This window comes from Cutaneotrichosporon cavernicola (assembly GCF_030864355.1).
Source record: "Cutaneotrichosporon cavernicola HIS019 DNA, chromosome: 5".
NCBI classification, from domain to species: domain Eukaryota; kingdom Fungi; phylum Basidiomycota; class Tremellomycetes; order Trichosporonales; family Trichosporonaceae; genus Cutaneotrichosporon; species Cutaneotrichosporon cavernicola.
In genome coordinates, this window is record NC_083397.1 from 746,825 (window position 1) to 769,569 (window position 22,745).

At 58.7% G+C, this 22,745-nt stretch overlaps 9 protein-coding genes across 9 annotated transcripts; 4 read left to right on the top strand and 5 right to left on the bottom strand.

The window, feature by feature from the left end:
- Window positions 1–363: 363 nt before the first annotated feature.
- Window positions 364–2,653, bottom strand: SLY1 (uncharacterized protein; the record flags this gene model as incomplete). Its single annotated transcript, XM_060601458.1, has 6 exons — window positions 364–789; window positions 834–1,323; window positions 1,361–1,670; window positions 1,707–2,223; window positions 2,268–2,358; window positions 2,394–2,653. 6 exons carry the CDS (start codon window positions 2,651–2,653, stop codon window positions 364–366), a joined length of 2,094 nt encoding a protein of 697 aa, XP_060457949.1.
- Window positions 2,654–3,134: 481 nt separating this feature from the next.
- On the top strand, window positions 3,135–7,634 carry RPO31 (uncharacterized protein; the record flags this gene model as incomplete). The annotated part of the gene is made up of 5 exons (XM_060601459.1): window positions 3,135–3,202; window positions 3,254–3,395; window positions 3,452–3,601; window positions 3,639–7,489; window positions 7,523–7,634. 5 exons carry the CDS (start codon window positions 3,135–3,137, stop codon window positions 7,632–7,634), a joined length of 4,323 nt encoding a protein of 1,440 aa, XP_060457950.1.
- An 82-nt stretch (window positions 7,635–7,716) lies between these two features.
- On the bottom strand, window positions 7,717–8,743 carry URA6 (uncharacterized protein; the record flags this gene model as incomplete). The annotated part of the gene is made up of 5 exons (XM_060601460.1): window positions 7,717–7,986; window positions 8,224–8,355; window positions 8,414–8,517; window positions 8,561–8,621; window positions 8,690–8,743. The coding sequence occupies 5 exons, from the start codon at window positions 8,741–8,743 to the stop codon at window positions 7,717–7,719; spliced, it is 621 nt and encodes a 206-aa protein (XP_060457951.1).
- A 237-nt stretch (window positions 8,744–8,980) lies between these two features.
- CcaverHIS019_0503150 (uncharacterized protein) lies at window positions 8,981–10,162 on the bottom strand (the record flags this gene model as incomplete). Its single annotated transcript, XM_060601461.1, has 7 exons — window positions 8,981–9,114; window positions 9,148–9,234; window positions 9,273–9,338; window positions 9,503–9,581; window positions 9,614–9,734; window positions 9,789–10,030; window positions 10,064–10,162. The coding sequence occupies 7 exons, from the start codon at window positions 10,160–10,162 to the stop codon at window positions 8,981–8,983; spliced, it is 828 nt and encodes a 275-aa protein (XP_060457952.1).
- A 249-nt stretch (window positions 10,163–10,411) lies between these two features.
- Window positions 10,412–12,519, top strand: MgSCP1 (uncharacterized protein; the record flags this gene model as incomplete). The annotated part of the gene is made up of 12 exons (XM_060601462.1): window positions 10,412–10,551; window positions 10,600–10,797; window positions 10,833–10,910; window positions 10,942–11,032; window positions 11,079–11,244; window positions 11,289–11,501; window positions 11,533–11,644; window positions 11,690–11,765; window positions 11,812–11,887; window positions 11,941–12,176; window positions 12,264–12,353; window positions 12,388–12,519. The coding sequence occupies 12 exons, from the start codon at window positions 10,412–10,414 to the stop codon at window positions 12,517–12,519; spliced, it is 1,608 nt and encodes a 535-aa protein (XP_060457953.1).
- Window positions 12,520–12,689: 170 nt separating this feature from the next.
- CcaverHIS019_0503170 (uncharacterized protein) lies at window positions 12,690–13,750 on the top strand (the record flags this gene model as incomplete). Its single annotated transcript, XM_060601463.1, has 2 exons — window positions 12,690–12,879; window positions 12,915–13,750. The coding sequence occupies 2 exons, from the start codon at window positions 12,690–12,692 to the stop codon at window positions 13,748–13,750; spliced, it is 1,026 nt and encodes a 341-aa protein (XP_060457954.1).
- Window positions 13,751–13,825: 75 nt separating this feature from the next.
- On the bottom strand, window positions 13,826–14,986 carry MNP1 (uncharacterized protein; the record flags this gene model as incomplete). The annotated part of the gene is made up of 4 exons (XM_060601464.1): window positions 13,826–13,942; window positions 14,063–14,275; window positions 14,626–14,823; window positions 14,981–14,986. 4 exons carry the CDS (start codon window positions 14,984–14,986, stop codon window positions 13,826–13,828), a joined length of 534 nt encoding a protein of 177 aa, XP_060457955.1.
- A 779-nt stretch (window positions 14,987–15,765) lies between these two features.
- On the top strand, window positions 15,766–18,244 carry YND1 (uncharacterized protein; the record flags this gene model as incomplete). The annotated part of the gene is made up of 2 exons (XM_060601465.1): window positions 15,766–16,081; window positions 16,113–18,244. The coding sequence occupies 2 exons, from the start codon at window positions 15,766–15,768 to the stop codon at window positions 18,242–18,244; spliced, it is 2,448 nt and encodes an 815-aa protein (XP_060457956.1).
- A 92-nt stretch (window positions 18,245–18,336) lies between these two features.
- On the bottom strand, window positions 18,337–22,576 carry CcaverHIS019_0503200 (uncharacterized protein; the record flags this gene model as incomplete). The annotated part of the gene is made up of 12 exons (XM_060601466.1): window positions 18,337–18,460; window positions 18,500–18,656; window positions 18,695–18,893; window positions 18,930–19,029; window positions 19,067–20,313; window positions 20,348–20,947; window positions 21,014–21,676; window positions 21,717–21,901; window positions 21,933–22,022; window positions 22,059–22,072; window positions 22,136–22,211; window positions 22,462–22,576. The coding sequence occupies 12 exons, from the start codon at window positions 22,574–22,576 to the stop codon at window positions 18,337–18,339; spliced, it is 3,570 nt and encodes a 1,189-aa protein (XP_060457957.1).
- Between the last annotated feature and the right edge of the window lie 169 nt (window positions 22,577–22,745).

Sequence of the window (22,745 nt, forward strand, 5' to 3'; positions counted from 1 at the left end):
CCTTCCTGTTCTTCCTCCACATATCCACATATCCACATACCTCATTCTTACGTGCTTCCAACTAGCGTTCCAACCATTTACTCATAAGATCATAAATGTAAATGTGAATGGGCCACGTCTAGCACGTCTCTCAAGATCTCAAAAGCACTCAGTCCCACATTCCCAAGGGCCTTGACAAAGCCGGCCAGTAGGGCAGAGAAGGTGGCCTGAGGAAGGTGACTCACTTGGCGAATTGGCGAGTCAAGACGGCTGGACTGACCGTCGCCTGTACTTGTATTCGTCATGGCTGCGGGAGTTGAAGAGGTCCAGAATCAAGACATTTTGTGTTATACACTGAATGCAATCTACGTGGGTTACATGTCTCTATTGAACCGTTCCAAGATCAGCGAGGGCCTTGACGAAACCTGTAGGGTTTAAGACCTCTGTACTTCCGTACGTGATCCGCTTGCCTCCCCCACCACCTTCCCGTTGACTCCGTGACGCCCATTCTTGCAGGTTAGAGTACTCGACGTATCCTCCACCGCCGACGACAAATACCACACTCTCCTGGTATTGTGTCCTCGTGCGGCCCGACTGCAGGTTCCTTGAACGCGTCGCCTTGGGGTCAAACAGGAGGTAGTCGTCTGTGTCCTGCAACGCCTGGGTCGCCGCCGTTGATGGCTCCATCAGAGCCTCGACGAGACGGGTGATAGTGAGCTCCTTCTTTGCGGGAAGGAAGTTCTTCACACCGCTAAGGATGTTGTCGAGGCTCACGCCAGTGATGCCTCCCTCACGAAGACGGTCGGTGATCTGCGGGTCAGCAACCAATGATCATACAGGCGTAGCAGACTTACACGATTGCCCAAAACACCGAACCCCTTCGTCCACTCGCCACCCGCAGCGACCGGCTGAGCTGCCACTGCTGGCTGGGACGCCATCATGGTCATCCGCGTGATCTCGCGGACCTTCTTGACGTACTCAAGGGCCGAGACGTCGGCACCAGCCGACTGCAACTGCCCAGTGATCTCGTCCAGGTCGGCCTTTGGCATGTCCGGGACAGAGAGATAGAAGATAATCGCAAGACGAAGCTGGTCCTCGGGTGTCGGGTGCGCAATCTGTCCAGGCTCGTCCGTCTGGCCACGCATCGCCGCAAGGACCTGAGCCTTGGTCATCTTCGATGCCAGCTCCTCCACCTGGAAGAGGTTGTCCAGGCTGCGTTCCTTGATCGCCTGCAAGAGCGCCGTGGCGATGTTCATGTGAGTGTCAAGGGTATGCTTGCGCGCGGTAAGCTCGGGCAGAGCAGTGATAGCCGTCTTGAGATTAGCGGCATTGGACGAGAAGTCGCTGTGGGTTGTCAGCACGTCGCCACAAAAGGACCTACATCTGAGAGACGTCGTTGACGTCGCTAACACCGGTCGACCGAGTGAGCTCAGCAGCGTCAGACTTGTAGCGGTTCAGCTCCGTGTCGATGTCCTCCGCGACCTGAGGGAACGGGTTCCCACCGTTTTTTGCCCAGAAGAAGTCTTTAGAGTCGATGTCATATGACTTCTTCTGTAAACGACCGTTTTCTGGCGACTCGACGGTAACCCGGTTGAGCTTCATGTCCAGCACGTCGTGAACGAGGGCCTGATATGTCCACGAGTGCGACAGCATCGGGACCAGATCGACGTTGCGGTCCATGATGACGAGGACTGCAGAGTCAGTAACGTGCGGGAGGAAGGACTCACGAGGTCGCTGGAGGCTGTCGGCGCCGAACGACGACCCTCCACGTTGCGATGACGTTGACGAGATATGGTCCCGGAGCTTGGCATCGAGCTTGCGTGCCACCATCTCCGCGGCGTTACCACGCGGCGACCGGATGATGGGAACGATACCCATGGTAACGATGACGCTGAAGAGGCCCTTGGCGATGCGCTCGACCTCCTCCTCGATCTCCACCTCGCCAGCCTTGGGGTCGTTGAGGACCACATAGCTGGGCTTTCCGTCCACCTCCTTCTCCGGTGCGCCGTTCTTCTTCGCGTGCCCATTCGCGTCAGCAGGCACGCGACTGGGAAGCAGCGAGAAGAGGTTGGTGGACGGGACAAGGAAGTCGAGGAACTGGTCGTGGACCGAGGCGATGAGCTGCCCATTCGCACCCGTAGGATCATTCGCAAGGATGAGCGACGCGAGCTCCTCGAGCAGCGAGCGCGGTAGCGCTGAGGTGAACGAGAGGTGATACGACGAGTAGAGGGGAGGGTTGAGGTCCTGGCTGTGAGCTTGCTGCCTAGCGGTCCACATTGATAACGTACCTCAGCAATGCGCCGGATGTTGGCAAGCGTCGGTGAAACAAAGTAGACTGCAGGCACGTCGGACAGAGGTGGTCGCTGGGCATGCAGCTGCCTGCGCGTCAGCGTCGACATATATTTGCAGCTCACATGTGCAACGTCACACCCTGCTCACGCAGGTCTTGCACTCGCAAGCTGGTCGCGAGAATGTCCTTGCTCAAGTCATCGAGGATAAGGACTTTCCAAATTAGAGGCTGGGAGGACTCGTCGAAACCCGACGAGGGAGTGCCGGGGCGAGCGGCGGGGAAGACGCCGGCTGAGGAGCCAGAAACGGCGGGCGGCTGCTGGTTGAGGTTGAGGAGGGTGAGAAGGGCCTGGGTCTGCGACTGGAGCAGGGCTGGCCTGGACATGTTTAAAGGAATACCCAGTGGAGAGCTGGATTGCCTGGTTGATAGAGGAAATGGAGGGGAATAGAAAGAGAGCTAGAGAAGAGATAGTGATGGGACGTGTTGGTGATCGTGTCGAGGGATGTTGCGGCAACGGTGTCACCGCTGGTCCATGGCCATGGGCCAGCGTGGAAAGCAAGACCACGTGGAATGCCGTGCCTGGTCATGTGCGGAATCAAATCCGCTTGGCTGAGGATTTCTGAAGCAATACCCAAGCTACTGTCCAGACATTCAGAACGAGTCATAACCATAACCCTCCTCCGCCACCAACACTCTGCTTGTCTCCTTTAAACGCTCTTATCCAACCTTTGCGGCTCAGATAGGCCCTACCTGCGAGAATAGAACTATCGCAGTTGTCTGGTTCCGGACGCGTATCGCATTTCCTTGCTCGCCCCGCCGCCTGGGGCCTTAGTACCGCGACCTCCCTCCACCTGCTGGGTACGACATGGACGTCGAGGTACCCCACGACCCAAACGACAAGCAATATGTGTCCCAGGATGCACCAAAGCGCATGTATGTAGCTCTTTCCCTCATCGAATAGCTGGTGCTGACCACACCTCACAGAAAGCAGATCCAGTTCCAGCCATTCGCGCCCAAGGACATTGTCCGCGTCTCCGAGGTCGAGGTCACCATCCCAGAGCTGTACAAGAACCATGAGGATGGTTCCCGTACGACTGCGCCGGGAGGACCGCTTGACGCAAGGATGGTGCGTTTGCAATCCGGCGGACCTCATGCGCGACTTGTGACCTATACTGACTGAAGGGGCCGAACGAGAAGGGTGGCACCTGCCCAACATGTCACGAGGACCACACCCACTGCGTTGGCCACTACGGCTATGTCAAGCTGGCCCTCCCCGTCTTTCACATTGGTTACTATCGTCCAACCATTAACATGTTGCAGTGCATCTGCAAGGTGCGTTACAAGCATTCACCACTCTAGCTGACAACAGACGTGTGCTCGCGTGCTCCTCCCACCTCAAGAACGTGCCGCGTTCCTCAAGCGCTTTCGCCGTCCCAAGTTGGAAATGCTGCAGCGCCAGGGTGCGCAGAAGGGTGTGCTCGCCTCATGCAAGAAGGTGACTACCTGCCCCTACTGCTTTGCGCCGAACGGAATCGTCAAGCGGTCCGGCACGCTCAAGATTTCGCACGAGCCGTACCGTTCGAATAAGAACGCCGAAGCGAAGCAGGAGTGGATGTCCAACTTCAAGTCGGTCATCACGGAGCAGGGCGCCATTGGAACGCACCTCAACAAGTCTGTCGAGGACATGAACCCGCTCAAGGTGCTAGAGCTGTTCCGCCGCGTGACTGCCGAGGATTGTGAGCTGCTTGCGCTGCGTCCCGAAATTGGCCGTCCTGAAGATTATCTCTGGACGTACATCTCGGTGCCGCCGCCGTCGATTCGCCCCTCGGTTGCGTCCGAAGCGGGTAACAACGAGGACGACCTGACGGCCAAGCTCGTTGAGATCGTCAACCAGAACCGCATGCTTATGTCGGTGATGGAGAAGGGGCAAGGACTTTCTCAGACCATCTCCAATTGGGACGCACTGAGTCAAATGATTGCGCTCTACATCAACTCGCAGACCCCAGGTATCAACACGACGGGCAGCAAGCCGATCCGCGGCTTCGTCCAGCGTCTGAAAGGCAAGTCGGGTCGTTTCCGTGGCAACTTGTCCGGAAAACGTGTCGACTTCTCTGGTCGTACCGTCATCGGTCCCGACCCAAACCTGCGAATTGACGAGGTTGCCGTTCCAGAGAAGATTGCGGTCAAGCTCTCGTACCCAGAGCGTGTCACGGACTACAACATGGAGGCCATGAGGCAGTGCGTGGTCAACGGCGCCAAGCTGCACCCTGGCGCGAACGTAATCGAGACTGGGCGTGGACCGTATCCCCGTCGCTCTCTTCAGCCCATCAGGGACATTGAGCGCCGCAAGGAGATGGCCCGCAACCTGCGGATTGGCGACATCGTCCACCGCCACGTTCGCGATGGTGATATCGTGCTCTTCAACCGGCAACCATCACTCCACAAGATCTCGATCATGTGTCACCGTGTTCGCGTGCGACCATGGCGCACGTTCCGTCTCAACGAGTGTGTGTGCAACCCCTACAACGCCGACTTCGACGGAGACGAGATGAACCTGCACGTTCCGCAAACAGAAGAAGCGCGTACTGAGGCACTTGAGCTCATGTCGGTCAAGAAGAACCTGGTCACGCCGCGCAACGGCGAGCCTATCGTCGCCGCCATCCAGGACTTCATCACTGCGTCGTACCTTCTCTCCAAGCGCGACCGCTTGCTAGACCGCCAGCAGTTCACCCAGATTGTGTCGTACTTGGGCGACGCAAATATCCCCATCGAGCTGCCTCCACCCACCATCTGGAAGCCGCAGAGGCTATGGACTGGAAAGCAGGTGTACAACCTCCTCATGCGTCCGAACAAGAGCTCGAACGTGCTCGTCAACCTCGAGGCGAAATGTAGGACATTGGTCGAGCCGCGCGCCGAGTACAACTTCCCTCTCGACATGGCGCCCAACGACGGCTACCTCGTCATCCGTAATTCGGAGGTCATGTGTGGTGTGTTCGACAAGAACACGGTCGGTGACGGAAAAAAGAACTCTGTGTTCGGAGTCATTCTGCGTGACTACGGCAGCAACGAGGCGGCGATGGCTATGACCAGGCTCGCCAAGTTGTCAGCACGCTGGCTCGCGAACCAGGGCTTTTCACTTGGTATCAATGACGTTATTCCGGGCCCTGTCCTCCAGGAGAGCAAGGATGCTCTGGTCGAGAAGGCATACAAGGAGTGCGACGACAACATCGAGCTGGCCAAGCGCGGCAAGTTGCAGAACATGCCCGGATGTGACCAGGAGACTACTCTTGAGAGCACCATCTCGGGGACCCTGTCTGCCACGCGTGCCAACGTCGGTGACATCTGCAAACGCGAACTGTCGCGTGCCAACGCTCCGCTTATCATGGCCACCTGTGGATCCAAGGGTTCGCTCATCAACGTCGCCCAGATGGTTGCACTGGTCGGCCAGCAGATTATTGCTGGTAAGCGTGTCGCAAACGGCTTCCAGGACCGCTCTCTACCGCACTTCAAGAAGAAGAGTATCGACCCACCAGCGAAGGGTTTCGTTCGTAACTCGTTCTTCTCCGGTCTCTCGCCCGCCGAGTTCCTCTTCCACGCCATTTCCGGTCGTGAGGGTCTTGTCGACACTGCAGTAAAGACGGCCGAGACTGGTTACATGGCACGTCGTCTGATGAAGTCGCTCGAGGACCTGTCGGCCCAATACGACTTGTCGGTGCGCAACTCTGTCGGCACCGTCGTGCAGTTCGAGTACGGTGACGACTCGCTCGATCCGGCGTGCCTTGAGGGTGACGCGACGCCCGTTGAGTACGTGCGTAGCTGGCAGCATGCCATGGCCACCGCCCCGAAGGACGACGAGAAACTCTATCCTTATCAGATTGAGGAGATTGCTCGTTACATCTACCCAGAGCTCTACGCGGGCAAGGGGAAGGCTATCATCCCGCAGGAGTGGCAACAAGTGCACGTCAAGTTCCGCGAGGACACGTACCACTTCATCAACGACAATATCGCCAAGAAAATGGCCGAACAGCGCGAGCGTCGCGGTGTGCCCGCCGCCGACACGAGAGAAGCGGCGGAAGAGTACGAGGACTTCTTGCAGTCGCCAGACCCGGTGGTTCAGCGCGCGCTTGTCAACGCGTTCTCCGTCACGCGTTCGCAGCTCGACCAATTCCTCGAGAACTGTCGTACACGTTACCTGCTTGCCAAGATCGAGCCGGGATCCACTGTTGGTGCTGTTGGTGCTCAGTCGATCGGTGAGCCTGGTACCCAGATGACCCTCAAGACGTTCCACTTCGCTGGTGTCGCATCCATGAACGTCACGCTCGGTGTGCCGCGAATCAAGGAGATTATCAACGCGGCCAAGATCATTTCGACTCCCATTATCACTGTGGAGCTCGAGCAGAAGCGGGACGAGTCGGTTGCTCGTATCGTCAAGGGTCGTATCGAGCGGTCGACGCTTGGCGAGGTCGCTTCGATCATCGAAGAGGCGTGGACAGGCGCCGGCGCATTCATCGAGGTGCATGTTGACATGGATGCCATCTCGAAGCTGCAGCTCGAGATCACCTTAGACAGCATCAAACACTCGCTTACGCTCGCGCCAAAGTTGAAGATCCGCGACAGTGACGTCACAATCAACTCCAAGAAGTCACGCATCAAGATTTATGTTAACGACCCGTCCGACAAGGACAAGTTTTCGGGCGTGTATGAGCGCCTCAAGTACCTCAAACGCGCGATCCCGTACGTCCAGGTCAAGGGCCTCCCGGAGATCGACCGCTCCGTCATCAACAAGGACGAGAAGGACAACAATAGGCTGCAGCTCCTCGTGACAGGCTATGGTCTGAGCGAGGTCATGGGCACGGACGGCGTCGACGGTATCAACACCAAGACGAACCATGTCATGGAGACAGCAAAGGTGCTCGGTATCGAAGCGGCACGTCAGACCATCTACAACGAGATTCAGACGACCATGAGGTCTCACGGCATGAGCATTGACCCACGCCATGTCATGCTCCTCGGCGATGTCATGACGTACAAGGGCGAGGTGCTCGGCATCACGCGCTTTGGTGTCCAGAAAATGAAGGACTCGGTGCTCATGCTTGCGTCGTTCGAGAAGACGACGGACCACCTCTTCGACGCCTCCCTTTTCTCCAAGGTCGACGAAATCGAGGGCGTTTCCGAGTGCATCATCATGGGCACGCCTGCACCAGGCTGCGGCACGTCTCTGTAAGTGTCACTTATCTGCATTGCTAACACCAGCGCGTCAATTGTCACCCAGGCGCCGTTCCTGGCTAAGCGCAAGCCCCTCCTCTTCGAGTCTGCCTACAAGGACGGCCGCGAGCGCGTCGTGTCCGGCATGGACATCGACTAACCCCCCACATCATCATCATTGCATTGTCACATTGTTCGGTAGAATGCTATTATGCATCAAAATAGTCTATTATGGGATTCTATTAGAGGTTGGGCATGCGCTCCTTGAGGGCGGCCTTGATCTGGGCGTAGACCTCGTCCACGATAGGCGTCGAGTTGATGTCGACGCACTTGCCCTGCTGCACATAGTACTCGATGACGGGGAACGAAGTATCACGGTAGGTCACGAAACGCTTCTTGAGCGACTCCTCGTTGTCGTCGGCGCGGCCCGAGGTCTTGGAACGCTCCTTGATGCGGTCGCGCATCACCTCCTCGGAGGTGTTGATGAAGAGGACGAGTGACGAGTCGACAACCTGATGTCAGCGGCAGATTCGGGGAAAAAAAGCAGGCATTGCGCACCAAATGCGCCCTGCTAGGAACGCATTTGACCGTTTCACCTCTGCCAAGGCGGCACGTGAAGAGAGGGAGGGCCTAGGCCAAGAGGGCACATCTAGCCGTGCGGACTACCTCCACTAGCCAAGCCCGTATTGGGTGCACCGAGCGGAGCACACGAGCAACCCTCCATCCCTCCATTCATCGGCTGAACTCACCGCCTGGTCGAACATGAGCGCCTGGTCCATCTTGCGCGGGAAGCCGTCGATCAGGAAGCGACCCTTGCCGTTGGCCCAGCCCTCGCCGGCGGAAGGGTTCTCGAGCGTCGTCGTCATGGCGTTCTCGATGAGCTGGGGTGAGCAGAGTCCATGCAATAGGAGTGGCAATTGCAATCACGCCGGAGCTCACCTTGATGGTCACCTCGAGGGGCACAATCAGTCCCTCCTTGATGCACCCGCGGATCAGGTCCCCGTACTTTGATCCGGGCCGGTCCTGCTCCTCACGGAGGAGGTCTCCGGCTGTGCGTTAGACGGGGCTGCTACTTGTTGGGCGTACCGGACAGGTGCTTGAAGCCGTAGTCGCGGACCATAAGGTCGCACTGCGTCCCCTTGCCAGCCTGCTGTCAGGTCGCGTTCAAAATGTAGCGCGTACTCCGGGGCCGCCAAGGACGAAAACAACAGTGACCTTCTCCTTGTCAAAGACAGGCTTGTCGCTAGTGTAGAGGGGAGTGGAGGACATGTTCAAGTGAGTTTGTTGGTGAAAGAGAGGATTGACGACGACTGACATTTAAAGGACGTGGCGTCGATCGACCTGTCCCGTGCCTGGATTTGCTCCTCTCTCTTCAAAGACAAAAGTACACCAAAAGACCTCATCGCGTATCATAGCCGGCAGCCCCACGACGCTCCACAACACTCCACGGCGCTCAGACGCCTAGACGCTCACTCATCGGCCCATGCAATGCACAAGTACAACAGATCACGCATCCCGCTCGCCGCCTCCACCAGCTCCACCGCCGCTCTCACTCTCCTCCACAGCGCGCTTAGCCATGGCAGCCAGCACCTCGGGTTTGTCGCCAAACTCGACGAGGCGCAGTCTCAGCGCATAGCACACTAGGCTGTCAGCCACATCAAATGGAGGCATACCTTTCTCGATCTTCTCGAGGCTGCGAGTCGTCTCCTCCTGCTTCTTCTTGAGCTTGAAAAGCACGGACGGCGCGATACCGTCAAACACTGCGTCAGCCAGGCAATTAAACAAGCGAGATACGCACGTGTCTTGACCACCCTGACAAAGTTGCACACGGCGAGGGGCGTGTTGTGGTCGCCTGTGCTGAGCGCTGTTGTTAGCCCGAACAAGACGCGGGCGGTCGTCACCGCCGCCTGAGCGTATCGCCCCGAGTCTCGAGTGCAGCGCCGGGAAGCACCACCGACAGGGATCACCTTCACCGACGCGGATTATCGCGGGCAGATATATGCGTGCGGCCGTACGTGACCGACTCACCGTTGGTCGCGTAACGCATCAGCTCGCCTGTCAGATCAGACATGCCAAGGATATAGTCCTCGGGCGTGATCACCACAAGCTGAGGTGAGTCCAGCTCCATTGACAGCTTACGTTCTCGCCTGTCTCTTCGGACACAAGCGCCTTCTGCAGATCTGGAAGCGAGACGAGGTCGCCCGTCTCGAGGTAGTACAGGAACGAATATCCCTCAATGTACTCCTCGAGGCCAGGAGAGCTGGTATCAGCTGGTGCTGGCCCTATGACAGTTGAGCGCTGCTGCTCTACTCACACCTGGCGGTTGAACTTCCAGAAGTTCTCGGCACCCGCGTCCTCCTCCGCCGAGCCGGCCGCGAGCTCAGCCGCAATAGCGGCAAAGTTCTTGTGGATCTCGCGCTCCTTTACACGGGCGTCTTTCAGGTTCTTCGCCCGCGCGCTAGGGCTCGTCGCGCCGCGGTGCAGGTGGAAGATGAGCTTCTTGGAGAGCTGGGTGATGGCGCGGCTGAGAATGATAACCTTCTCGCGGCGCTCGTTCTGCTGTCAGCTCATGAGCAGGCTGGAGCATACGTATTCGTCGAGTTCAACGCGGTAAGACTCAAAGGTCTTGGCGAGATGCTCGCGGCGCGTCTGCGTGGGAGGGCTTGCCTCCATTACGACGTCGGCCATGGTTGTTGCTGTTGCGGAATGCCGAGTGGAGGTGATGCAACTTCAAAATATGGCACAGTCAGAGTAGACTAATGAGAGGCACGTGACTGATTAGAATCCAGTAGTATCTGAAATATAAAGATACCTTATACTGCAACCATGTGCGTCATCGGCCAACCCCGAGGGAAGAGGCAAGGAAGGTCAATCACCTCATAAGTCCACACCCTCCTAGTCTGCAATCTCCCCATCGCTCAGACACTAACTCTTACCATGCTGAGCGCTCTACTACTCAGCCTACTTGGGGTTGCGCCTGTACTAGGTCTCGACGCCGCGACCAACCACCGCTTACTGAAGACTGGTAGGCCGCAGGTCGCGCTCTGGCAAGCCCTCCGTGCGCAGGAGAAGGCAAAGTGCGTCACCTTCCGTCCTGAATTTCGCTTCCTCTTGACTGACATAAGCTCGCTCTATGATGGAAGCGACGACCAGGTCGCGTTCTCGGCCCCGTCACACGAGGCCCACTGCTTCGACCAAAGTATTTCGCACTTTGGCGAGGTCAACGGCACGTTCTGCCAGCGTTACTGGATGGACGACAGGTACTACAAGCCCGGAGGGCCTGTGTTCCTCCTTGACGGAGGCGAGACTGACGGAGCGGATCGGTGAGCTAATATCCTTAAGCCATAGCTGACATCAGCCTCCCCTTCTTAGAGACCGGGATTCTCCAGATCCTCTCCAATGCAACTGGTGGACTGAGCATCGTCCTTGAGCACCGGTAGGCGGCTAGACGAGTCGGCTGACTGGAGATACTATGGGGGGTCTGTCCCTGTCGAGTCTTTCTCGACAGACGACCTGCGGTTCCTCAACAACGCCGATAGTCTCGAGGATTCTGCCAACGTGAGTCGCCCAGCTTAATGATTCAACTCAGGCTTACTCATTCCAGTTCATCCGCAACTTCAAGCCACCCAAGCACCTGGGTGTGTACACTGAAGCCCTCAAGCCCAAGAACACACCTTGGATCTACTACGGCGGTTCATATGCCGGAGCACGGGCAGCCTTCATGCGCAAGGAGTACCCAGACCTTGTGTGGGGCGCGATCGCAAGCAGCGGTGGGTGTTTGTAACAGAAATGTTTAAACGGAAATTGACAGCAGCGGTGACACATGCGCAGATCAACATGGCTGAGTACTTTGACCCGATCCAGAAGTACGCCGACCAGACCTGCATCGCGACACTGCAAGGTGCCATTCGCGCGATCGATGCGCTACTTGAGCTGCCCCACCCCGTCCCGACGCTCCTGAAGGGCCTCTTTGGTGTAGCTGGACTCGAGAACGACGACTTCGGCGGTGTACTCCAGTATCCTCTTGGTAGGTCGGGTGATGAGCCTGCTGACGGAAGGATACTGGCAGGCGCGTAACTGGGATCCGGCGGTCAGCAGTAACGGTTGGGAGGAGTTCTGCGACGCCCTCACGAGGGGTGGGAAGGGCGGACGCATCGGGCTGCTTAAGATGTGCGTCGGCTCATCAATCCATGTCGTTGAAGTGGCTGACATCAGCACACCTGCGATCATGAACTACGCCAAGTACATTCGCGAGCACGTCGTCGCTCAGTGTCCCACGGACGCTGTTGATGTGAGCTACAGCCTACCCGCCGGAGTTCCGGTCGAGCTGACATCAGTGCTTTGGGAATCACAACGACACCAAGTTCTTGGTCGATGACCTCGACCAGACGTGGCGGCTGTGGCTGTTCCAAGGTGCGTTTTCTCTTCAGTGCAGCTGTCCTGCGCCCAACGGTAGCTGACTCCAGTCTGTACTCAGTGGGGATACTTCATGCCGGCACCGAAGGAGGGCCCGTCTATCCTCTCCAAGCATGTTACCCTCGAGTACGCGTCAAATATCTGCAAGCAGGCATACCCGCCGGGCAAGTACTTTGCCGTGCCAAACTGGCCGAATATCACGGACGTGAACGCACGTGGCGACTATGAGCTCGAGGCTGAACGCTTGGCGTACATCGATGGCGAGGCGGACCCTTGGCGCACGATGGTGAGTATGGACGGGTGCTATTATGATTTGCAACAGCCGCGAAATAATAGCGGGTTCAACTTGGACATGAACGGCAGCTCACCTCAGACGCCGCAAGCTGACATCGCGCCCAAGCGCAAGTCGTCCGTGGACAAGCCTCTCCACCTGATTGAGGACGGTGTGCATCACTGGGATGAGGTCAGCTAGCCCAACCCCAAGTAGCTGACAACAGAACGGCCTCGAACATCACGACCTTGAGCCACCTAAGATTCGCGACGTGCACGAGTTTGAGGTGTTGTTCGTGCAGGAGTGGCTCGCGCAGTTCCGCGAGAGCAAGGGTGTTTGGAACGTGGGCAAGGAATAGAAATAGACCAAAGTCTGATGTATCTTGCGTACGATCTTGCATCCGTGTTCGTGCTTGCAGTTGCTATTTCCGTGGTTGTGCCATATCGGAGACGGCCGAAATCGGGCCGGTATCTTCACGCCCACTTCTACCACCGCCAACTTTCCTCTGCTCCACTCACTTCCGCCAGCATGACCGACGACCTCCCCACAGACAGACTCAAGCCCATCGACGTAACACCCGCCGAGGCGACAGTGTACATCCCCACGCCACTCCACCCCAAGTCGGAGGCGCTAGCGAACAAGACGTTTGGGCGAGTCCTCCGCCCAGGTGTGGACGGGTGGACGCGTGAGGCGTGCATCGAGGCTGCGGATGTTGCGTGTGAGCCGCTGACTCCTGGTCAGGACTGACCGTAGTGATCCGCGTCGGACCCATGAATGGAGACGACATCCGCTCCGCGCGCCGCCTCAAGATCATCGCTCGTAACGGGACGGGATATGATGCAATCGACACAGCAGCGTGCCGCGACACAGGAGTGGTGGTGACCAACATGCCTGGCGGGAATGCGGACTCCGTCGCTGAGCTCACCCTCGCGCTGGCGCTGGCGGTCCTGCGCCGAGTGACGGATATCTGGCCGCGTATCCGGGCGGGCGAGCGCATCCCCTCCATCCAAGCGCTCTCTCCAGGCTTGAGCGGGAAGACTGTCGGTATTGTGGGCATGGGCAACATTGCCTACCTCTCTGCCAAGCTATTTCTGGCCTTCAACTGCCGTATCTTAGCCTACTCTCCCTCGAGCCCAGCGGAGAGATGGACGGCCGGTGACCCTACTTTCGAGGCAATCCCGTTCACCCGCATCGCCTCGCTCGACGATCTCCTCAGCCAGTCCGACGTGGTGTCGCTCCACTGTCCCCTCACTCCCAAGACGAAGAACATGATCGGCGCACCCCAGCTCGCCCGCATGAAAGATGGCGCGGTGCTCATCAACACCTCGCGCGGGGGCATGGTCGATGAGGAGGCGCTGGCTGACGCTCTCGAGCGCGAGGGAGGAGTGTGGGGCGCCGGATTAGATGTCATGGCTACCGAGCCTGCATACGGCGAGAACCTTGGGCGGTTGCGCGATGCGCCGAATGTCGTGATTCTTCCGCATTTGGGCGGGTCGACGGACCAGACGACGCAGCGCGGATGTGATGCGGCGATTGGAATTGTGGTGGATTACCTCGGGGGCAAGGGAGCGCGGAACCGCGTCGTGTAGCCCATAATAGACATTAGAACGCGCTCGGAGCTCGTGGCGGAGCTGGATGGTGTGCATGCAATATCTACCCTAAGCCTAGGACATGGAGACGGTCGCGCCAAGGTCCTGCAGCGTCTTCATGAGCTTCTCGGCCTCCTCCTTGGGCACGTTCTCCTTGAGGGTCTGCGGCACCGACTCGACAAACTTCTTCGCCTGGGTGTGAGTGATGTACTAAAGGCCAGGACGGCCAAGATGGCCAGGCACGACCACGGGTGCGCGGTGACAACTGCTGAAATTGTCCAGTATCCTGCTGCGCCTGGCACAGCGACTCACCTCAACGAGGTTCATGTTCGGCATGAGCCCCTTGACCTCGCGGATGATCTTAGCCTTGGCGGACGCGTCGATCTTCTCAAGCTTCACGGTGAAGATGGTCTTCTCCTTAGGCTTCTCCTCGGCCGCGGGCGCCTCCCCAGCGTCGACAGCGGCAGCGGCCGCTGGTGCGGCTCCCGCAGCGGGGAGCGCGACCTCGGTGATGTTGAGTCGGGTCTGGGGTTAGCGTTGTCAAGCCATGGCTGTGAGGACTGGAATGTGATGTACGAGGGGCGGACAGGCGACCTGCGACGCTAGGGCACATGCGCGCCGCTGCCCGGAAGCGACAGGCATATCACCAGTCGCAAACTCAAGGCCGTGACAGTCGAGCCGCGGCGAACGTCGCGCCTCGCCCTCCCACATCTTCATTCTCTCCAGACCCGCCCATCCTTGCACTTGTCGCCTCGGCGTTCTACCACTCTTGCTCTCTGCCGTTCTCCACCAGCGATGAACGCCGGACGCACACCGCACGCCGGCGCCTCCGTCGGGCTCTCATCACAATCCTCCACTTCCTCCACCGGACCCACCTTGAGGGCAGACACAAGCTCCGAGACCTCGAGAAGGGTGAGCCCCTCAACCGAGTCCACAATCGACGCAATCTTAGGCGACACAGCAGGCGCAGCCTCCTCGCGCGCGATACGCGTAGACGAGAATGCCCTCGCGGGTGCGCGGTACGTTGCGCGGCTAGACGAGGCGCGGAGGGCGCGGAGGACGGTCCTGGGGGCCTGGGGTTAGCTACTTTGAATTTCGAATGTCGATGGGGCGCGCGCGGGCGGACGGGACGAGGCGGAGTGGAGTGGTGCTGGGGATTGGGAAAGGGTCGAGGAGAGTAGCCGTGTCCGTGTCCGTGTCCGAGCGCCCGCGCGGCGCAGCGATACGCACGCTCATGGTTGTCGATGGTGTTGAGGGCTACAGTGGCCTCGGCGGTGGAAAAGGACGTCTCCGAAATCTCGCGGATCGCGTGTGCCACACTGAAAACTCCGTGTCGCGTTAGGCGAGCGGGATGGTTGGTAGGCTGCTAAAAGAGATCAATCATATGCGTGCCTATGTGATACTGATATTAGCTTAAAGGGGGCAAAAATCCAAAAATCCATATTTCATCCGACGCTCGTATAGTGTAGGTGGTTATCACAGTTCGTTGTGGTCTGAATGTCCCATCCGAGCTAACCGCTGTTCGACTCAGCGTGCGAGCATCTTTTTTGACTTTTGCTCTCTGCACTCGGCATTCCATAGTATTAGGGCGAATACCATTTGGCTACGTGGACGTTGGTTAGTCTTGGCTTTCCCATGTGACCACCCATGGTCGAGTTCTAGACGATCTAGACGTCGTACGCGTTGGTGTCCAAGTAATTCTCATCAAGGGAAGCCATCTATGCTGCGATAAGGGTTAGGTTGTATGTGTACCCAGTAGTGTCTCGTCATAGTGTCTCACTCTTCAACCTCAGCCATCTCGTCGAAATTGCCGCATCGTGTCCATTCCATCAACTACCCTCTCTCTATCTCTCTCTAATCTCCCATCTCTCCATCTGTTCATCCTTGTCACGTCATCGACCTACACCAACCCCCCACATGTCTCCCCGTTGATTGTACATACCTTCGACCCCATCCTCCACCTCCCGCGCACGCCCATCGAATTCCGCCCCGACCTCCACTCCCGTCGCTAACGAATGGCGCCGTCGATAGATGCGTCCTCGACGCACTATGCGCTCGTCGTTGACGCGGGTAGTTCAGGCTCGCGCCTCCAGATCTACTCGTGGCGTGATCCTGAGCTCGAGCGTGACGAAATACTCAGCGAGGTGCGCGCCGCGCGCGACGCCGGGCTTGCCGACGGCATGCCCTCTCGCTGGTGGTGGTGGGACCAGCTCAAGCGCAAGGGAAAGGGCAAGGCGACAGCGGAGGAGATGGAGCGTCGCGCGCTGCGTCGCCTCGTCCGTGTTGGCAAGGGCGTCAAGGGCGATGATTGGGTCAAGCGCGTCGAGCCTGGTAGGTATCACCAAGGCCTTGCTGATGGTAGGCATCTCGAACATCGCACCGGAAGATATCCCAGGATACCTCGCACCGCTGATGGCGCACGCCCTCGGCCACATCCCGCCTTCCCAACAGGCCCACACGCCAATATACGTGCTCGCGACAGCGGGCATGCGGCTCCTTAGCAAGGAGGCACAGAACGCCATCCTCGCCGAAACGTGCAGCACTCTCCGGCGCGATTACCCGTTCGCGCTCGAGGGGCCGTCGAGTGCGGGGCCTTGCGGCGACAGTGTGCGCATCATCAGCGGCGAGGAGGAAGGCATCTGGGGCTGGGTTGCTGTCAACTACCTTATGGACGGGTTCGGACATGCTCCAGAGCTGGCTCACGCCGACGGCCAGATAGAGCATGACCACCTCTTGCCGTTGGCCAACCTCGCGTCAGCGCCAGAAGGGAGTAGTGCACTCGACGCAGTCACACCTGTGGATGTGCACCACCACTCGCCGACGTTCGGCTTCCTCGACATGGGCGGCGCGAGCACGCAGCTCGCATTCTCCCCGTCGGCCGAGGAGCTGACCCACTCGCGTTTCCCTGCCAAAGACCTCGCGACGATCTCCCTGCGCCTTTTGAGTGGCGAACTCGTGGAATGGCCCGTCTTCGCGGCATCATGGCTCGGTTTCGGCACGAACCGCGTGCGCGAGCGCTACGTCGAGGCAGCAGTCAAGGAGTGGTCCTCACTGGCGTTCAAGCCAGAAACGATCTCGGATTCTTGCCTCCCCGTCGACCTCACAATTGCGGCGACTGAGAATAGTCCCGCCTTCGTCGGCACGGGCGACTTTACACAGTGTCTGAACGACCTCAAGCCGTTGCTGAAGCACGACGAGCCGTGCGATGCGGCCCACTGCCTATTTGGGGGAATGGCGACTCCGCGTATCGACTTTTCGCGCGCCGATCAGCGCGGGTTTATCGGCATCTCGGAGTACTGGTACACGGCCCACCAGGTACTGGGACTCGGCGGGGTGTGGGATTGGGCCGAGTGGGAGCGGGGTATGGGCGACTTCTGTGCACAGGACTGGGCGGCAATCGAGGCAAAAGTCCAGTCATCCGAGGGTTGGGCCGACGTCGACCTGACCCGACTCCAGATGCAGTGCTTCAAGGGCGCGTGGATCAGCAACGTGCTACACAATGGTATCGGCGTGCCACGCCTCACCGACAAGGGCGGGAACGCAACGCTGGGTGGCACTGCAGGCACGAACGCCGAGGCCGAGTTCCGCGCGCGCCAGAAGGGTCTCTTCCAGAGCATGGACACTGTACGCAACACGGCCATCTCGTGGACTCTTGGCAAAGTCGTGATCGAGGCGAGTAAGGCTGTCTCGGCCCTCCCAGTGGGTCGGTGGGCGCCGCTCTCCGCGGCACATGCACACCTCTCCTCTCTTCCCCCGTTCTTACTCGTCGGCTACACGCTGCTCGCATTCGTCATTCTTTTCGGGTTATGGCACATCCTCGGTCGCCGCTCAAGACGCCGAAAGGTACTGGCCTTGAGCTCCTTGCCCTCTCTCTCGTCCATTCCGGGACTGGCACGCTTGTTCCCGCAAGAATCTGCCGACCTGTACGTTGAAGAAGGTGACGGCGGGGCGGCAATAATGAAGCGCCGACGCTGGTTGGCATTGGGACGCAAGCGCGACCCGCCCAAGCGCTCTCCCCTGCTGAGAAACTCGAGCATGCCGCTCTCCTCGGGACCTTTCAACGCCTCCAGCACAGGATGGCAGGCGAGCAGTGCAAGTCAACCGCCAAGCCCGCGCGGCAACCGCACCGCATCCATGCTCGACGTCACAGCCTACCCATCTTTCCCTGGTACACCGCACAGTGGTGCTTCCAGCTCGGTCGCGTCCACACCACGCCCAGCTCGTCCCCGCACAACCAGCTACAATCCCGGAGCAGATGGTGGGTGGAACGACCCGCCTTTATCCATGTTCCACGACTCGAGCTCGTCTGCCGACGACGAGTGGACGCCCAAGCCCAAGCTGCACAAGAATCGGAATGGGACACTCACGCCTTCTGCTCGGCCTGGCGGGGAACGCGTGCTCAGCCGCAACTCGAGCCGCGCAAACCTTACAGACACGGGATATTTGGCTCAGCGCAATGCAAGTCGCGCAGGCACGCCCTCACGCGACTTGTAGGACCATACATAGAATAGACTCTTTGCATAGGTGTACTACGAATAATGTGATCTGGAGAACAAAGGGGAAGAGAGAGCACAAGATAGAAGAGGTTACGCCTCGTCGAGCCCGGTGAGGAGCTCGCCGGCCTGCTTTTTCTTGAGTAACTGTTGTGTCATCCGCCACACTGTGTCACGGAGGTTACCCAGGCCGTGGTCGACGTCACCCTTGTTCCCACTGATGTCAGCTTGGCCAAGCAACTCAAAGTGGACTTACTTCAGGAGGTTGCGAGTGACAAGCGCTGCACGCAACGAGTTGTCGCTCGGACTGGCAGTGTACACGTGCCGGACATTGCGTTCAAGTAGGTGTCGGGGTTCGAGGATGCCACGCTGGGGGAACGCGGCGCGGATCGCGTGCCACCAGTTGAAGGGTCCTGGTGTGAGCTTTGACAATACCCACGAGAGAACTCACGCTTGTCGTATGGGTCGATTTGGGACTCGATGTGTATGCAGTGGTGTGATGTAAGGTGGCCTGTCGCGAGGTCCCAACGGTGAGCAAGCCAGCCCTCCTGGTACCCATGCTTGGTCATGGTGATGATGACGCGTGGTGGTTCCTTGCTAAGCGGTGCCCAGAGGTTGACCAAGATCGCCGCCGCCTCGTTGTACTTCTTCTGCCTGTCAGCAAAGATCTGTCACATGCAGCTCACGGCGAAGATGAAACTGTTGATCGTCTCGGCGTGGACAGGAGAGACGAGTAGTTTGTCGAATGGCAGCGGCTTGAGTGCCGTCAGGCGGTTACGGAGGTATCTGCTGTTAGCTGAAGCTCAGAAGCCTTAAAGCTCACGACTTGTATATGTTCATGGTATAGATCGTGAGGGGGACAATGTCGAGCTCGCGCTTGAGGCTGATGCTGCTCATGGCGCGCACAAAGCTGTCCTCCTGCCACACAGCCGCCATGGCGTGGAGGCGCCCCACGACGATATCCCATGGCCGCACCTCATCTAGCGCTGGGGAGAGGCCATCGCGAACCACGATGCGAGTGACGATGGCGGTACGCCCAGCGCTGTCGTAGTCTGTCCCAGTGGTTACGTTGCTTACACCTGACACCACGCGCGACCCCACCCTTGATCCGGATATCGTGGTCTGTGGGTTCGCGGAGGTGCGTTTAGCAGTGGAGCGGGTGAAATACGACGTCACGCTTTCTGGCAGTGGAGGCAGGTCACGCTCCAAGACCACAACCTGACCCGGCGTGTGAGACCGCGGAGAACGCGGGGGTTCAGGCGCCGCCTGACTTTGAACCGACGTCCCTCGTGAGGACGGGGCTGGCTGCTCCTTTGTGGGTGTGGGTGGGACGTTGGACATGGCGCGCGACTGAGTGGGGTCGCCATTAACCGTAGTGGGTGAGAAGATGTTGATGATCGGTCCTGTGGGAGTCCGAACCGACGACGCCACCTGCGAGACAGACTGAGATGGTGCTCGAGACACGCGGGTCGGAGCCTTGGACACGTTTGTTGGTGCCTTCGAGGTCGCAGGCTTCGAAACCTGGGTAGCGGCTTTGGACCTTTTCGAAGTGGCCCTTGAGGCCTCAGTCGGCGCTTTCGACACTTGTGACTTCTCAGACTTTGACACCTGCGGTTTCTCCGACTTTTTCCCAGACCGCGACACCTCGGTTGGAGCTTGTGCTAATGGGACCTGCGTCGGGTCACTGCCTGTAGCTTTGGGACTCGAAGTGAATGACCCTCCTCCCATCATGTACTCGTCCGCGAGTCCGCCCGTTGGTATATAACCATTTGGCCCTACCTCTCCGGACGTCGAGATCTCCCGAGATGTCGACTCTGGGCAAGGTTGCTCTTGGAACTTTGGATAGCACTCTGGCGGTGGCTGGTAGTCGGGCGATCGGAACGGGAAGGTGCCGTGAGGGAGCATGTCTGGTGTCACGAGGGGCACAGACTGTAGAGGGAACACTTGGGGAGGTGGGAATGAGCCGGTGCCGTTGGCTGTGAAAGGACCTGGGCCTCTTGACATGTCGACGTCACGGTTGTTCTTCTGTGACTGGAATGCCTCCATGAGCGTTGTCATACGGCCGAGAAGCTAGAAATCAGTGACCAAACGACATGGTCCTCACCTCCGTGATGGCTTCCTCGTTTTTGCTCGGGCTCGGCGTTGCGTTGGCTGCCAGCTGCGCGGACAGAGGGAGTGCGGGAAGTGGTGCTGGTGTGACCGGCTCTGGCAGAGGGACTGCCCTAGCGGCAGGTGTCATGGGTACCGCTGGAGCGAGCACATCTGGGATTCCAGGAGTGGGCTGGCAGGTCTTGTGCCTCTGCTTCTTGCGGATCACAAGTGGTGGGGTGTTGTTATTGCGGCTCCCCTCGAGGAGTTGTCGGCTTAGCTCGTCAACTCGTGTGCGGGCCGCGTGCATGAGCGCCTTCTTGGCCTGGTCGCCGATCAAGTTGAGCCGCGCTGCATCGAGTAGCTGGCACAGCGTGTCGTCGTGAAATGTGCTGTCGTCGACGAGCTTGGCAATGTTTGTGAGCCTCGTTATCTGTGACACGGCGTCGGTCTCAGAGTCTGACTCCTCATGACCGTTCGCGTTTATCGTCTTGACGAGCGTGAGGTTGCGCGTGAGCTCCATGGTCTGGAGGAGTTCGGCAGGTGTGTGTGTGTGAGTATGGCAATGCTTCTCCTTGCGCTTGGGCTTGGAGCTTCTCTTGACGACCTTGGTCTCCTGGATGTTAACCCGGTGATACATGATACTTACGTCGGGAACGATCTCGACAGATGCAGCCCGCACATTTATCACAGTTGCCGGCTTGAGCGATGGGAGAACTGGTATGAGTGGCGCGGGAATGGGCTTTCCGTCGGCGTGGTTCATGTGCCCGAAGGACTCTGTGCTAAACGTGTCCCGTGCTTCGCGCGGACGCATGTCGGCGGCGCTGAACACGTGTTCCCATTTTAGGTCGTGCTTGTCCTGACGGTTGCCGGCTGTGAGCGGTGCGTGCAGACGAGCAAAGGCGGCATCGTATGCGTCCTGGCGCTCGCGAACTTCGTCTATCTCGGCCTGCGTCTTCTCGTTCTGCGTAGCAAACGCTTGGTCGATCTCACGACGCGCCGCAGTGTCCTCCGCTCCAAACATCCTCTGGAGGTCGCGGTATGCAATCTCCTCGGACTGCTGTTGGTGTGCGAGCCTGGCAAGTTCCGCAGCGTCCTGCGCAGCCTCTTTCGCGGCTATGATGTCGACACGTCGTTGTTCCGCTTCGGCGTCTGCAAGCTTAGCCATATGCCTGAGCTCGCGGTCGTGCGTCTCTTGGGCCTTGGCGTAGTTGAATGGGTGTTCCGGTTTGGGCTGGTGCAGGTGGGGCTTGGGCGTGGCCTCCGGATCAGCAGAGCGCGAGAAAACCCTGGGAGTGGCGAGAGGCCTGGGGTTCGCAAACATCGTAGGCGAGTTGGTGACTGCCTGTGGCTGAGATTAGCTGACTCCAACCAACAAAGCTTACCTGGTAAACAGGGGCACCTCTGCTCATGGTCTCGCTCAATGGGCGCGCGAGTGGTGGTTTCCTCGTCGGCTCCTGTAAGGCCGAGAAGCTCTGCATAGACTGGTGACCTCGAGGAACGCCGCGGCCCACACCGATAACGGAAATGGACTCTTGTGGGAGTACCGTGACCGCAGGGGAGTTTGTGCCTAGCATCAGATTGGTCATACGCGCACGTACGGGACGGGATCGCGGGCGGGGCCTCGGGATATTCGTATCGCAGGTGAGAGTCAACAGTGTACACTGCGTGCGCCTGGATCCATGGTCCGACTGCTGTTAGTTTCGAGTACTCCACCATCAACTAACCCTTGTCTCGGGCACTAGGGTCGAGGCCGGTTTGACGGAGGTCAGCGAAACAGGGTGGCTCCGCTGCGTCAACTAACGGAGGCGCATTGTCGATCCAGGTGGGCGCGCGCGGGAGGTCACCTCCGAGCGGCTTGGGTGGTAGTGAGGGTCCGACTGATGTTAGCGGCCGTGAGCGGGGCGGCCGCGGAGTAAGGCGTGGGGAGAGGGGGCCGTAGAAGAAGGAGATGTCAGACATGGTGGAGTGACAAGAAGAGGTGGGATGATGATGATGATGATGGGGAACGACCGAGGACGAGTAAGCATCGGGAGAAGGATATGAGGCGTCGGCGCCATTGATTTGAAGCCACGGGGCCGATTCCAGCACAGCGGCCCGAATCTGCCGTCCAGAGAGGAAGCGACTCACGGCCAAAATGTGCACTGCGCGCTTGCATCTTGCCTCCTTTGTCTTTGTCTTTCTTCTTGTTGGCCTTGTCCTTTGGCATGGCACTCTTGAGTAGGGTCTTGACAATGGTAGCCATCGAGTAGGATGAGGTGGTAGGATGTAGGAGATGGCTGCTGGATGAGGTCGAGGAGGGTGAGGTGTGAGAGGGGAGTGGAGGTAGTAGAGGTTAGAGACAAGATGTGGAGAGTAGTAGAGTGGCAAAAGTGGACAAGTTGACAGGTTGACAAGTGGACAATGGTCGTGAG